Source organism: Papaver somniferum, chromosome 8 (genome assembly GCF_003573695.1).
Source record: "Papaver somniferum cultivar HN1 chromosome 8, ASM357369v1, whole genome shotgun sequence".
Taxonomy (NCBI): Eukaryota; Viridiplantae; Streptophyta; class Magnoliopsida; order Ranunculales; family Papaveraceae; genus Papaver; species Papaver somniferum.
The window spans coordinates 31,011,394-31,028,478 of NC_039365.1; the positions used below are offsets into that span (position 1 = coordinate 31,011,394).

At 39.1% G+C, this 17,085-nt stretch overlaps 1 protein-coding gene across 7 annotated transcripts; it reads right to left on the minus strand.

The window, feature by feature from the left end:
* Positions 1 to 12,772: 12,772 nt before the first annotated feature.
* LOC113304786 (NAP1-related protein 2-like) lies at positions 12,773 to 16,710 on the minus strand. Of its 7 annotated transcripts, none has more exons than XM_026553926.1 (12): positions 16,448 to 16,710; positions 16,161 to 16,283; positions 15,993 to 16,043; positions 15,806 to 15,877; positions 15,560 to 15,676; positions 15,363 to 15,424; positions 15,025 to 15,082; positions 14,768 to 14,824; positions 14,583 to 14,687; positions 14,313 to 14,422; positions 13,898 to 13,990; positions 12,773 to 13,405 (listed from the first exon to the last, which is right to left on the minus strand). In XM_026553926.1, the coding sequence occupies exons 1-11, from the start codon at positions 16,571 to 16,573 to the stop codon at positions 13,942 to 13,944; spliced, it is 930 nt and encodes a 309-aa protein (XP_026409711.1). In that variant the 5' UTR covers positions 16,574 to 16,710; the 3' UTR covers positions 12,773 to 13,405; positions 13,898 to 13,941. The 7 variants fall into 7 exon arrangements, 6 of the variants coding, with proteins under 6 accessions (XP_026409711.1, XP_026409712.1, XP_026409715.1 ...); XR_003338404.1 differs by having other exon boundaries at positions 12,844 to 13,305; positions 14,309 to 14,422; XM_026553927.1 differs by having other exon boundaries at positions 12,844 to 13,305.
* Between the last annotated feature and the right edge of the window lie 375 nt (positions 16,711 to 17,085).

Sequence of the window (17,085 nt, forward strand, 5' to 3'; positions counted from 1 at the left end):
TATAGAATCGAATGATTGGACGGCTCCTAGACAGCTCAGCTGCTAGTATAGAGCATAACGTCTTCAGGATGTAACAATGTTTTCCCTGACTATATAAAGGACATGCATATAGAATCTTAACGATTGGACGGCTCCTAGACAACTTGCCTGCTAGTATAGAGCAATAACGTCTTCAGGATGTAACAATGTTTTCCCTGACTATATAAAAGAAATATGACGCTTCAACAAGCTCATATCGCTCAATTCTTGAATAATTAATGCTCTTAGACGATCGTGATAGTATAGAGCCATCAATTAATTATTTTTAAATCATTAGATTCATTAACTGAATCCTTCGAAAATATTATATGTTCTTCATAATATTTCATTACTTAAATTCATGGTTCTTACCAGCATAATTCCATGGGTTAGTGATAAATATTCGACGTACGGGCATCTGAGCAGCTATCGAGTAAGCCCCGACCAAAATGGTGCAAGTGTACTCAACAATAATGCACAAATGAGCACCTGAATGCACAAACGAGAATTCCAAAACACAAAGGAACGATGAACCTATGAAAAATAGGAAGAAAAATAATAATAAAAAAATATTAGCAAAGGCGCTAAGGGACTGGGCCCACCGACCGTCCAGTCACGCCGTGGCCAGTCCTATACCCAATTCTTTATTTCGTTATATTTTATTAGTTTTCCCTGATCTCATGAGAATCCCTTCATTTGAACAAATCTCTTTCGTCTCAAGGAAACTCCTCAGTTTCATGATGTTTCATCATATCAAAGAAATAATAAAAATTAGGAAAGGTGTCGTGGGACCGGGTTCACTAGCTGGCCGGCCGTGCCCTAGCCGTGGCCGGTCCCACACCTCATGATTCCTTATTATTTTGTTACTATTTCCCTCATCCCATGAAAATTCCCTGATTTCATGATATTTCGCTCAACTCATGAAAATTACATAAAATTAGGGAAAAACTCACGGGACCGTGCTCATTGGCCGACCGACCATGCCCTAGCCGTGGCTGGTCTCACACACCCTTATTTTATTATTTTAATATTATTTGTTTCCCTCATCTCAGGGAAACTCTTTCACTTCAAGGAAATTCCCTAATTTCAACAAACTCCTTGATTTCATGATATTTCCCTAAAATCATGAAAATAATATAAAATTAGGGAAAGTGTCATGGGACCGTGTTCATTGGCCGGCCGGCCATGCCTTGGCCATAGCCAGTCCCACACTTCATGACTCCCTATTTTATTATTATTATTTCCATAATCTCATGGAAATTCCCTAACCTCGTGAAATTCCTCAGTTTCATGGTATGTCCTTCACATCAGGGAAAATACTTAAAATTACATAAAATTGGGAAAGGTACTGCGGGACCGAGCTTGATAGCCGGCCGACCATGCCTTAGCCGTGGCCGGTCCCACACCTTACAATCCCCTATTTTATTAATTATTTTTCATCATCTCATGAAGATTCATCAGTCTCAGCAAAACCCTGAATCCTTCATATTTTCTCAAAATGTTGCTCAAACGCGCATCAGAAAATATCGAAACTCTCAGGACTGAGACACGAACATTATGGTGACACGGGCATTTCTACTTGACCGACCAAGTCCGGCCCTAGAAATTGCAAATAGCCGGTCCCACATGTTTTAATAATTTTGACCTAATTTGCTCAATTGCTCATATTGGGTCCAAACTCTTCTCAAACAACTTGGAGTTTACTCAAATGACCATCAGCTGGTCCCACGACCACCAAGGGTCGGTCTCATGCCCTCTTGGCCGGTCCCTCATCTCTTCATAATTAGGTTTCATCACCTAAAGCTGAGAGGAGCACCATTTTAATAAATGATTAAACCAGCATTTAATCATCCTTTCACCTACTGGTTTTCAAGAGACTTTGGTATTTTGCTCATTTGAGCATCTGGGCGTTACATGGTCGACTCGTCATCCCATGTAGCCGGTCCCTCATTCACTTTGTGGTTGATTTTACGTTGATCCCGTGATCAACACTTTAATAATTATGCTCGGAATCTTAAATTAACATTTTTATTTGATCATGATACCAACAATTCATTAAACGAGCAACATTTGCTCAGACGAGCAATATTTGCTCGGACTAAGGAATATTGGTTCAACTATCAATATTCAACGATTCAGCAACATTTGCTCACCTTAAGTTATCAACATTTATCCGATACCTTTGTCTCTACAGACATGTTCAATTCATGAGTCTCAGAACATTTTCAAATCACGTTCGACTCAGAAATACAAGGACTCATCGTTCTATGAAGTCAGCAACTGGCTTCACAATCACGGGTCATCAATAGTGTCACATGGGGGATATTAACTAGGGTTTGGTCTGGCAGTCTACGACACGTGTTTTCATACACACGACGAGAATGTGAGCAAGTTGTGCAATCAGTTTGAGGAGTTAGCAAAGTAGTGGGTAGAAAATTAACCAAGTCTCTGCATGATGAGCAACTGGTTTTAATACGATTTCCACATCCCCACTCTTTGACTCCAACAACTGTCACACTTCATGGGATCAAGGTGTTTACAATTCTAGCAATGTAAATAAGTCTCTGAATCATGATTGATATAACAAACAACTCTCTCGTCAACAAGACAACAAGAGAATAAGAACTCATCGTCTGAGCAATTACTCTCAACAGAGCAGAATTCAATCAATCAGAACTTATCTTATTTTCTTCACGCAGAATACACAGCACACCTACAATCTTTGATCACCATTGATCTCACACATTTCTCAGCTTCCCTCCTACAGATCGACCCGTCCTCTCTTGTGATCGAATTGACTCTGGAATGGACATTGTCTTGGTTTAAACCGGAGTCTTACATATTGATCTCTCGAACTTAAAGCAATCCCTTATTGCAGTGCATCTGTGTGAGGTTAAGCAGTTTGCTCGGTTCAAGGAACTTCCTCCATACGGTCGTCTCCCCAATTCCGTAAAAACCAGTAAATCGTTTTGCCCCATATACAGATTGGCGAACACAGTGGGAGATTAATCTCTCGGTTGCAATCTCAATTCGTCAAGATGGTCGGTCTTAGGTCTGGTTCAGTTACCAATTAGGGTTCAACACCCAACTCTAACATTGCAAATTCTAGTAGTACTGCCACTGCAAGTACTACTCCCCTCAACGTTGTAGGTTCTAGTGGTACCGCTAACGCCACTCCTCCGGCCAGCAATGTCACTCCATATGTTACTACTACTCCTCCTACGAGTGCTGGTGCTCCAGTGAACACTCCTGTCAATGCTGCAAGAAATTCTACTGGAACGATCAACAATCCACCTCCTAGAGAATCTCCTGAAGAAACCAGAAAAAATTAGCCTACCATAGTTGATCTCATGAAGGTTCAGACTGAAATGGCTGCAATGCAGAAAGAGTTGTGTGCTTATCTCAAAACTCTCACGGACAAGCTTGCGTCTGAACAAACTCAGCCTCAACACGAGAGAGGAAAAGCTAAAGAAACATCTTCAACCGCTGATCCTGAAATCTCTCCAATCCATGTTGTAGATGATGAAGAAGTCTGCAAAGCTGCAAACGATCCACCAGCATAGGAACCTGCAAGTTTCATCTGTCCATTGTCATCAACCTCTATATCCTGCAGTTACACAGATAATTCCTCTTCCAAAAGGCTACACTTCTCCAACATTCACACCTTACAACGGAATAGGAAATGTGCTCCAGAACATGTCTCTCGATTCTTAAAATCATTAGGCGAGCATGAACACAATCATGTCGTTCGTCTGAAGTAATTTTCAAAGTCTCTGACAGGCAGAGCATATACTTGGTACAACAACATAGCACTATGAAGCATTGTCAGCTGGGGAGAGATGATTAATGCTTTTTACAGAAAGTACTTCTTTGTTTCAGAACAAGTCACTCTCTCTGATCTTGGAAAGATGTTTCAAAGGAGCAACCAACTGCCCAATGACTATGTGAAAAGGTTCAGAGTTCAAGATTTGGACTGCCATGATCCAAACATCATAGGGAAACAACTTGTAGACATGTGCATAAATGGGATGATCCCGATCTACAGAGCTTCACTGGAAAATCTTCGGTTCCGGACTTTCTCAGAACTTCGCTAAGCGGCTAAGAAGTCAGCGACTACTGAACCTGCTTTACTGGAAAGAGCAAAGTCTGCAAGGTCGAGGAACCTTGAAGCAGCCGACTCCTAGTCAACAATCAATACAATCTCCAGATTTCAACAAACGTTGCTGAAAGGAAAACCGAGACACAATATCAGAACGCTTCTCCAACATCCCAGGCTCCTCTGAAGGCACAAAGAAAAGATAACCAATCCTGAAATGCCCAAACCTCGACCTGGCATCAACGAACGGGTAAATGGTCTGACAGACTCAAACTTCTCTCTTCTCATGAAGGAGTGATCGAGTTACTGGAAGTCTGGGTTCAAGATGGTGCAATCAAATTGTCGTTCATCAGGAGAGAGCCAACTGAAGAAGAAATGGAGAATCTCAGGTATTGTCGCCTTCATAGGTTCATCGATCATCCGACAAGTAACTGCAATATTTGGAAGCACATCTTCAAAGAGAAGGCTGATCCCTAATAGCTTCAACTGGGGACTGAAGGAGTGCACAAGAATCCTCTCCAGTCAGAACCTTTACACTCTGGACAACCAGTCAAAGAAGCATTTCAATTGTTGATCGAGCATATCTGTGAAATTGCTTTATCTTTCTAAGGCACAAAGAAAAGACATGTTCACAACACCGAATTACATTGTGTCAGACCTCTACCCATCCCGAAAATACTCTTCATCCATAGAAAAGGAGATGCACGACTGGGGACTTCTTACCGCAGTCCATCTCAGAGGAAATGAATTTGGAAGAATGTTGATCGATGTTGACATCGCCATCAACATCGTTCCACTGAAAACCCACAAGAAGCTACTCTTGATCCCCATATCAATCAGAGACCTTGAAGGAACGCTCGGAAATACTTATGGCTACATCACTCTCAAAGTGGACATAAGTTTAACCTGAACAGAAACCAAGTTTCACATAATCAGGAGAATCCAGGATATGACATGTTCTTCAGACGAGCGTGGATCCGTGCTGAAAAGATGGGTACTGAGGAAGCGCCTTTGGTTTAACATCTCTCCAACGAAGAAAGTTCTGATCCAGAAGATTTAACAGACATTCCATCATTAGAGTACTTGGAGGAATTTCAAACTTTGACGAGGTTGAAGCAAGAACCTGCAAAAGAAGCATATACATTAGGTTCCGCACTCAGGAAAGTCTCATTCCTCCCATGTCTGTGTCATTTATTTTCTCACATGCTATCTTGGCATAGGGACTTAATATGCTAGCAACTATGCTATTGCAATACGAATGGTAGCTTCATCGCATTAGTATTTTACCAAGTGGTTGAATCTGACATTTCTTCGAATCGAACACTGAGACATTCATTACTGAGATGATGTCCAATCCTGGAAAAGAACACTTTGGACGTAGCCTTACAGGAGTGTTCATGTGTGCCGCAAAATCAGAAAGCTCTGATGTCTGCACAAGTATTGAATCCCACTACTGCAACTAAAGGAGTGCTGAATCAATATAATATACTCAGGGCCGAGATGATGAAACCTAAGATCTTACGGGATATGACGCTTCAACGCTCAAGCATCTAAGAAGCCTTCAAATTGTACTCCCAATCAAATAGTACACCTTCTATAATGGAGCCTCTAGCTTCAGCACAAATATCTCGACGATGACACACTGATTCAACACCAGCACGATCAAAGTGTAACTGAATTTATCCCATGATAAGACTTCTGAAGCAGATGCAACATCATTCATCCAGTACAAACTCTTTCAACATACACCGGAGACTTGATCTTATTGGAGAAATCAATTCTATTTTAATAAATGTTATCCACATAACAAGTTATTGCGACCTGACGTGATTCCATGAAACTTCATCAACGGGTCTCTCTACATCGCAAGCCCCTGCACGACTGAGGAACTTCCTCTCTTCACCGATCACATCCAGAATGGACGCTTCTATCTACCACAAAAACATCGATTCCCTAACAAGGCACTTCATAGTAAAGGATTGGGAGAATTTGGGTTAAACCCTACACCCTCATCTTAGGGACACTAAACTCATCAATTAGTTCGTGAATGTAAAAGCTCACTGGATGAAGGAGTAAAGACTATGTCGATAATCATGGATCTAGCCTTTTCGGTCTCTGGAGAAACTCCGACCATAGTATCGGCATCAACAAGCATTTCTGTAGAAAATTCTATCGTGATCCAGCATCAACGACAGTCTCAGGGGAAACATCCTCATGACCGGCTTTATCAACTATCCGTTCTCTGAAGTGTTACTCGATGGATCGGACTTCTCCAATCACTAATGATTCATATCAAGGTGTGTATACATGAAATATGTTCACATGAAATTCTTTCCGAAGCTTGCACAATAGGCGGGCACAATCCCAAGTCTTCTACAAGAAGTTCTCATCACCTCTACAAATGAGATACAACATACTTCAGCCCATGGGTTTACAAAAACGTACCAATGACTGAGGAATGGGACAATGCTTCCTCAACGAAAGATATTCTCCTATGTCTCTTCTACAACATACCAAAAGGGTGCATCAATCGGACATACGAGCTGAAAGATATGTCATTTACCGTCAGGTCTACGAAATCTGAAAAATTTGTATGGGATTATAAATTACAAATGTGCACACTTTTTTGGCTGACCTCTACAATTCCAAATTAAGTGATTCTTTTCTCATGTGATAACTCAGTCTCTTAGCTTCAAAATTTGGGGTCAAGCATCGAATTCCGACGTCGTATGAGGTTCCTACAGCTTCCAGAGCATATAACATGCAGACAACAATTCTTGGACGGGATTCATAACTTCCACAGTTGATCGGTGTCCACTAGGTCTTTCCATCAAGTCCTTCATCAAGGTACCTCCAACTTCGACCATCTAGGTCTTTTCATCAATTTTTATATCCGGGTCCTCTATCTAGGTCTTGCCGAAAGAAGGGAAAACAAAAGGGAGAGATTTATCAAAATACTGGGGACTGACTGTCCACTGATCGTGACGATCAACTTCACCGTCCAAGACTCGTGGCACCGGGATCTCTAGTGATAATAATTTATCGTAAAAGAGATGCTACCACCGGGGCATGCAACCATGGTCATTACATCATCATCTCTTGAGAGCAACCTCAGTTATGGTCCCGTGACCAGGGTTTCAAAAGTGATGTTTCTACGACTAACAGAAACAAGATGGCACTGCAAGCCAAGCACCATGCTCATGTATCAATCAAGGTGTCCTGATCTCAAATGAATCAATGACATTAAAATCCTTCACCAACCATTCAAGACACAAGCGAATGGTATAAAGACACAACAGGAGTGTTTTACAACAAGCTCGTCTGAGATGATTTTACACTATCTCCCACAAATAAGCTATCTGGTAGAAATTGGTGAAGAATCTAGGGATGAGTCATATACTATTCTCTTCGTATGGATGTTCTCTACAACATATCCGAAATTCACAGCAATTGGAGAAACGACCAAAAAGATGATCCCAAAACTTTGGACTGCATGACAGCTAAAAATTTCCTGAAAACCTCATGGAAGTTTACTGTTTCGTCAATTTCGACCCTTAAACGCGCTCAAAATCCGAAAAGCTTTTTGGATAAATCTTGGAAATTTCCTGGGCATGAGGATACATGGGTAAATCTCTAAAATCCGACATCGGACGAAGATTCTACAGCAATTTCAATGAAGACTTAACTTCTGAATTTTCTGGTGACGAAATTCTTCCTTCATCCACATCTGAATCAGGAGCTACACCATCAACACGAAGCCGAACTTCATATTCAACCGATAATCTCACGTGCTGAAGTCGGCGGTGCTTCTGCTGATGAGATATGATCTTTTCATCTTCAGCTCTTTTCTTCTGTGATATTTCATCACGTCCTTGTTTTCCCTTCGTCTGCCAATACCAATAAAGCATATATCTTAGTAGGGACGACTCCCAGATGATCGAGAGACATACAATGTGTCAGCCTTCCAGCGTCTCTGAAAGGTTGATTCACCTCGGCATGAGCATCTACAGAAGTCTTCATATTTGACTTCATAGAGCGTTTCCCGGAAGAGCCAGAAGAGTGGTTGTAACCAGAAGTCACCACTATCTGAGGCGAAAGACATAGAGTCATGGATATACCAATAATAAATGTGTAACAAAATGGTAACAATCAAACTCTTACCTTTATAATTTCACTAGCTGTAATGATTATAACGTCAGAATTTCGAAAACTTGCTCGTTCCTTCAAACCTGCAAAGACGAGCAAGATTCATTATTCAAAATCATGACTTGATTTTCATAAAACCATGAACAACCCACGTGAATTTTAACATCCACTAGTTTTTCAAAAATTGGACAGACGTCCATTCTACAATTGTGAAAACTCACATACAGACATTATTTCACCATGCATAATTGTTTACTTTCAACGTTTGTTCAAAATCAAAACATTAATTTTACAAAAAATACGTTTTAACGTGAAAATCACGTAAATTTGAAACACACACACACATATATATATTTGCTCCCTCAAGAGTATATTTTCAAAAATTACTGAAAGCTTACACATCGAAAATAAATTCTTCATGAAAGCTCATAGACAAATTTTTACTAACATACGCACGTCTATGAAAAAAAAACTTTTTCTCTCATACAAGCATCCACCTATGAAACGAGAGTTTATTAAAATCTCACATATTTAAAAAAAAATCTCTCCTACATTAGGGATTATTGCTAGTTTCTTAAACTAACGATCGAACGAACATTTGTTCCTAAAACAAGGGTTTTTACAAAACTCACGTCTATACATGCATATGTATATATAATTTTAACATGAACAATTCATGAACAAGTTATCAACTTCTGAAAAAGAAACAAAAAAAAGAGAGCGATGCTACACCAATTTACGCTCGTTAGACGATGCTCTGTCATGCTACTGGGATCTTCGTTCAAGCCACGTTTTACTCGTACAATCGAAAATGCGGTACCATTCTATCGTACGACTAAGTTCAATTACTTATTTCGTCTGTAACTAAAAAAAATCACCATCTAGTGCTGACTGAGGAACATGACTGTCCCTCACTAAGCAGGGGACTTAATGTAGATGTTGGATTTTCGACAAAGGCTAAAATAGTAAAAACATAATTGTACATATTCCTGATCCAGCAATCAGATGAGTATTGAGGCTCATGTCTCTCATTGAAGCATGAAAACTCATGCCGCAAGAGTCTCTGACTGAGTTTATTGTCTCTCAGAGCATACATGAATATGCAGTCTCTCAACTGAGGCAACTGCATATCTCATGAATACTGAGCAATTTCAGTAATCACTTTTATATAGAATCGAATGATTGGACCGCTCTCCTGCTAGTATAGAGCATAACGTCTTCAGGATGTAACAATGTTTTCCCTGACTATATAAAGGGCATGCATATAGAATCTTAACAATTGGACGCTCCTAGACAGCTTTCCTGCTAGTATAGAGCAATAACGTCTTAAGGATGTAACAATGTTTTTCCTGACTATATAAAAGAAATATGACGCTTCAACAAGCTCATATCGCTCAATTCTTGAATAATTAATGCTCCTAGATGATTGTGCTAGTATAGAGCCATCAATTAATTATTTCTAAATCATTAGATTCATTAACTGAATCCTTAGAAAATATTCTACATTCTTCATAATATTTCATTACTTTAATTCATGGTCCTTCCCAGCAGAATTCCATGGGTTAGTGATAAATATTCGATGTACGGGCATCTGAGCAGCTATCGAGTAAGCCCCGACCAAAATGGTGCAAGTGTACTAAAAAATAATGCACAAACGAGCACCTGAATGCACAAACGAGAATTCCAAAACACGAAGGAACGATGAACCTATGCAAAATAGGAATAATAATAATAATAATAATAATAATAATAATAATAATAATAAAATATTAGCAAACACGCTAGGGGACTAGGCCCACCGACCGTCCAGTCACGTCTTGGCCAGTCCCATGCCCTATTCTTTATTTTGTTATATTTTATTATTTTTCCCAGATCTCATGAAAATCCCTTCATTTGAACAAATCTCCTTTGTCTGAAGGAAACTCCTTAGTTTCATGGTGTTTCCTCATATCAAAAAAATAATAAAAATTAGGAAAGGTGTCGTGGGACCGGGTTCACTAGTCGGTCGGCCGTGCCCTAGCCGTGGCCGGTCCCTTACCTCATGATTCCTTATTATTTTGTTATTATTTCCCTCATCCCATGAAAATTCCCTGATTTCATGATATTTCCCTCAACTCATGAAAATTACATAAAATTAGGGAAAAACTCACGGGGCCGGGCTCATTGGCCGGCCGGCCATGTCCTAGCCGTGGCCGGTCTCACACGCCCTTGTTTTTTTATTTTAATATTATTTGTTTACCTCATCTCATGGAAACTCCTTCACTTCAAGGAAATTCCCTAGTTTCAACAAACTCCTTGATTTCATGATATTTCCCTAAAATCATGAAAATAATATAAAATTAGGGAAAGTGTCATGGAACCGTGTTCATTGGACGACCGGCCATGCCTTGGCCATAGCCGGTCCCACACTTATGACTCCCTATTTTATTATTATTATTATTATTTCCATAATCTCATGGAAATTACCTAACCTCATGAAATTCCTCGGTTTCATGGTATGTCCTTCACATCAGGGAAAATACTTAAAATTACATAAAATTGGGAAAGGTGTTGCGTGACCGAGCTTGTTAGCCTGCCGGCCATGCCTTAGCCGTGGACGGTCCCACACCTTACAATCCTCTATTTTATTAATTATTTTTCATCATCTCATGAAGATTCATCAGTCTCAGCAAAACCCTGAATCCTTCATATTTTCTCAAAATGTTGCTCAAAGGCGCATCAGAAAATATCGAAACTCTCAGGACTGAGACACGGACATTATGGTGACACGGGCTTGTCTCCTTGACCGACCAAGGCCGGCCCTAGGGCTTGCAAATAGCCGGTCCCACATGTTTTAATAATTTTTACCTAATTTGCTCAATTGCTCATATTGGGTCCAAACTCTTCTCAAACAACTTGGAGTTTGCTCAAACGACCATCAGCTGGTCCCACGACCACCAAGGATCGGTCTCATGCCCTCTTGGCCGGTACCTCATCTCTTCATAATTAGGTTTCATCACTTAAAGCTGAGAGGAGCACCATTTTAATAGATGATTAAACCAGCATTTAATCATCCTTTCACCTACTGGTTTTCAAGAGACTTTGGTATTTTGCTCATTTGAGCATCTGGGCGTTACATGGTCGACTCGTCATCCCATGTAGCCGGTCCCTCCTTCACTCTGTGGTTGATTTCAATAAATCATCAATTGATCAAAAATTAGGGTTTCGAATCCAGAGCTCTGCAAAAACATAATTCTGAGCAGATTCAAACACTAATAATTTTACGTTGATCCCGTGATCAACACCTTAATAATTATGCTCGGCATCTTAAATTAACATTTTCATTTGATCTTGATACCAACAATTCATCAAACGAGCAACATTTGCTCATATGAGCAATATTTGCTCGGACTAAGGAATATTGGTTCAACTATCAATATTCAACGATTCAGCAACATTTGCTCACCTTAAGTTATCAACATTTATCCGATATCTTTGTCTCAACAGACATGTTCAATTCAGGAGTCTCAGAACATTTGCAGATCACGTTCGACTCAGCAATACAAGGACTCATCGTTCTATGAAGTCAGCAACTGGCTCCACAATCACGAGACATCAATCGTGTCACATGGGGGATATTAACTAGGGTTTTGGTCTGGCGTTTTACGTCACGTGTGTTCATACACACGACGAGAATGTGAGCAAGTTGTGCAATTAGTTGGAGGAGTTAGCAAAGTAGTGGGTAGAAAATTAACCAAATCTCCGCACGATGAGCAACTGGTTTTAACACGATTTCCACTTCCCCACTCTTTGACTCCAACAACTGTCACATTTCATGGGATCAAGGTGTTTACAATTCTAGCAATATAAATAAGTCTCTGAATCATGATTGAAAGAACATACAACTCTTTCGTCAACAACACAACAAGAGAATAAGAACTAATCGTATGAGCAATTACTCTCAACAGAGCAAAATTCAATCAATCAGAACTTATCTTATTTTCTTCACGAAGAATACACAAACACCTACAATCTTTGATCAGCATTGATCTCACACATTTCTCAGCTCCTCTCTTACAGATCGACCCATCCTCTCTTGTGACCGACTTGACTCTGGAACGGCCATTGTCTTGGTTTATGCCGGAGTCCTACAGATTGATCTCTCGAACTGAAAACACTCCCTTCTTGCAGTGCATCCGTGTGAGGTTAAGCAGTTTGCTCGGTTCAAGGAACTTCCTCCGTACGGTCGTCACCTCAATTCCGTAAAAACCAGTAAATCGTTATGCCCCATCTACAAAATGATGATGAGAAGAAATCAGGGTATGCGGGATGGATGATGGGATAGAGTATTTAACTAGGTATCACCTGGGCCAACGGCCCCGGCTCAACCTTTAAGTTTTCTGTAATGCTTTTACTAAAGCCTAATTACTAAATCCTTTGAACTTTGATACAATACATATTCTTTTTCGACATTTTTTTCCCCAGATGCTAGGATCCAACTAAGAAGACTATGTGGCTGTATATCATCTTTGGTTTCACTCGAAAACTCTCTACTATGCATTTTATATTAAGGAGCATTCGACAAAAATTAAAAAATTCTATGATGCGTCTCCAAATGCCCTGTGAAGATTGATGAAATTCCCACCTGAATTATCCCATAATGAGAAACCTTTGCTCATAAGTTGGATTCTATAAGCCAACTTTACAATCAAAAGTTAAACTTTAATAACAACGCTATATATTGCATATAGAAGCAGAGATTTAGTGCCAAACACAAAGCCTTAGTGACTAATAGTACGCGAAACAGTGGATTTAGAAGTGAAATGCCAACATAAGAATTCCCAATAGCAAGCTCGTGGTTGTGTCTCCCACACTGAACCTCAAGCTTCCATTTATCACCTGAAGACCATACTCCTTTTAAGGCAAAGGGACATCCACACTTCTTGGTCCCAGTTACTCTTTTCCTCTGTCGTGGTTTCTCCTTAAGTTGTTCAGACTTCTTCTTTTTGTTGCGAAAAAAACCTCCCCTCTCACACCCGAGTCGAGTGTGAGTCTGGCTTTTTTACCTGCAATTGGTTTTTGAGATTTAATAATCACAACTACTATCTTATTTTGCTTACCGACCTCCTGACACCACTGGATAATGTGATCTCGTGAATCAGACACCTACATTTGAAGAGTATATCAATGCATGAGACAAACCAATGTAGTCAATATCGGATACCGGTTTGTCTCGGCTGAGGACCGGTACACTGGTACAACATTGTATCGGGGAGATCTCGGTTTCAAATATCGGGGAGATATCGGTTCTAAATTTATATCTATAATTTATATTGTTTCACACAAAATTATACAACATTAAAATGCATCAATTTTAGAAAAACAAACAAGTTCATTCAAAACATAAGAGTCGTCGTATGAAGTTCAAATTGGAAAAATGGGAGAATTCACAGTTGGTTTGATAGTTTCATACAGAAAGAACACACATAAATTGATTAGATCTAACAAGAATGGAACTATCAATTAAGATGGAGAAACTAATTTGTTAATGATGAAAACCATTTTATCAAGATGTATCAAGATTTAACAAATAATTCATCAAAGAATAATTAGATACAAATCACAGCAAAAGAAGAAATTAACTATCAAAACCCTAACCTCTTGTTAACAGATCGACCATCAATTGAATCTCGCCATTGACATTAAGAAGAAGAAAAAAACGGATGCCAAGAAGGGTTTCTGAAGATTTTTCTGCCAAAAATTTCGATGAGATTTAGGGATTTTATCCTTCCCTTCACTTAAAATTCCTAAATTGACCTGACGTTCACAAAACAATTCCGAAACTGTCCCATATCGGGAAAACCGGACTGTATCGTTTCGTATATATCGGCCGATATTATCGGCTAAATATCGTACCGCGATATTTGTGTTTTCGTTTCGCTCTAACACCGGTACACGAAATTCCGCCGATATTTCGGCCGGTACAAGCGAAATTGACTACATAGAGACAAACCAAATAAAATGAAGTAAGAAAGCAGACGTGTATTCGCAGTCTCTGGAGGAAATTACCTACTCAGTTTGGAAAACATGCCCCACATCCACAGTGAACGATAGCTCATTCTCATGACTTTGCACCAAATCAGTACCCGCGTCTAAGTTGGTGCTGCTATGATTATCCAAATTCTACAAAAGCAAGAGAAACGCTTCAACATCCAGATCCCACATATAAGAGAAACAATATCTAAAAGGCTGAATGGACAGACGTCTGAATTCATTGGCAGTAGCAAAGATGGCATACATAAATCAGACACTGTAATATTTCTACAGTTTCATCTCTGCTTACCTTTTCACCGTCTCCATCTACCTCAAACTCCTCATCGCCATTTTTTTCTCCATCAGAATCTTTCTCATCTTCTTCTTCTCCCTCAAAACCATCTTCATCAGATACCTATCACAAGGAGGATGACAAATCAAATTACAAGAAATTACAGTAAAGCTGCAATCAGGAAATGTAAAAAGACAACTCACGTTGTTAAAATATTTAAGAGGATTGGGCCATAAATCCCCTTTTATTATCTCTGCCACCTGCAGTTATAGGAACAGAAGAAAGAAACATGAAGTAGCAGAAATGAACATTTCAACCATGAAGAAAGAAATAACTCCTCCATTAAGTGTACTGTGTACAGCAGTAATGAGTAACCAAGAAACATGAACAAAGCCGTTCACCATCTCAGTTCATTGTAATTCATGTGACTCCACATATGGAAGAGAAACTCAGACATTACCTCATCATGAATCCCTTCCGGAAATTCTTGTTGGGCCTCGTTGAACCAGGTAAAAAAGCTGTAGCCAAAAGAAACACGATGAATATGACAATATCATGTACTCTGTTAAGTGAACTGCAAGTATAGCTGTCTAAAACCTAAGGTAGGCTTAGCAATAATACCATCATCAATTAACTTAACATTCTATATAGTCAGTTGTGTTACAACAACTATAAGGTAACTGTGGGTATACGATAACTACAAAATCATTTGCCCCACACAAAGAAACTATAAGGTACCTGTGGGTATACGATAACTACAAAATCATTTGCCTGACACAAAGAAGAAAAGAAAGAAACCTTTCTTCGACAAACGGGCGTTTGCTCCCTTTTTTCTCACGATTAATTCCATTAGCAATGTCCTTGAAAGCAATAAAAAGGTGAAACTAGTTATCAGATGGATAAGTACATTAATAAATATTGTAGCTCTATACTGTAGTGAATGAAATATAACTATATAAGTACAATAAACTAGAAGTATACAAGACCGCCCTTACCATGCCCTCCTCCCACTTGATTTTTGTACCAGTTATCTTGGTAGCCACCCCTTCATCAGAGAATGAGAATGTCTTTGAGAGGTTTGCATCTTTAAAATACGGGTTCGGGCTAAAGTTCTGAAAATTTTAAAATATGAAATTTACTGAAAAATCCATATAGCAGTCTGACAAAATAGGAGCATCATTGCATACACCAAGTTATGCATGAACAAACAATCTAAGGGACACAGAAAGAAGATAACTCACAAAGGTTATCGAGTATGTAGACTTCACGTTTTTGAATTCTTCAACATCCAGTGACTTTAGGTACTTGAAAACCTGCCACAACAAAGCCGCAATATAATGAAATTAATGCAATGGATAGATTTACAGAAGCACAACTACTATAACCAAGGAATTCATCGATTCATTATCTAATGTAAAAAGGCTAAACCTTCCGATCGTCTTCAGTTACGAGATCACCAAGTCCAGGATGATTCAAAAACTGCACATAGTAACATCTCCCAAGTAAACACCAATTAAAAAGTTCTTACTGGCTAAAACAAGCTATATCGCAACTGACAAAACAGAAACCATAATATAACAAAGATAGGCAACGAACCGCAGTTAACCAGAATTCAGGAATCGAAGTGATTAGCTTCTTCCTTTTATGATACACAGACCTCAATTTCTCTTTATACTTATGCTTCAATTTCAATATCTTTTCATTTGCTTCATCCTTTACCTATAAGTACATAGAAATACACGTAAAGAATAAAATCATAATCAACAATCCTTGATGATTAATGGAAAAAAACAGTGAAACCCTTATTTCGAGTGCAAATTTCTCATAATTTGGAATTTAAGCGATTCGTAAAGAAAATTCTGGGAATTAATGATAGATAGTACCTCGTCAAGTTCATCTTGAAGGTCTTGTAACTTCTGAATAGAGGGTTCTCCTTCTTCAATGTGTTCTGATTCTTCTGCTGCATTTATCTTTATAATCTTACACTTCTTTCTTGTTGTTGAAACCATCTTAACTAAAATTACTATCTTCAATGGAGAAAAGGCCCTAGTTTTCCCTGCAAATTTTGTGAAACCCTAATAATTACAGGAGAACGAAAGGGGATGGGTCGAAGTTTCCAATTATCGCACTCGGAATAACGATTTAGGCAACTAGGTCAGGTATGGGTAAAACAGAATTTATTTATCTTATATTTATATTTACAGCCCCTCCAACTATTGATAATCCCAGTTACATCCTTCAATTCCAGATAGGGGCGAGAGCCTCTATACTGTGACCAAATACCCAGTCGTCCATACATCCTATTCGGGGTTAAATAATATCCCCTCCATCATACTATTAAGTGACATAGTTCAAGTTTGCACGATTTTTAAAGTAAGTAAGGGAACCAATATTATTAAGCATTTTTTATAATTATCTCTCAAACTACACCACGTATATTTGCAAACTTCATACAAGTAAAAAACATTTGAAAACACCTACACAACGAATATAAACACGCATGTCAAATTATGCATATTTC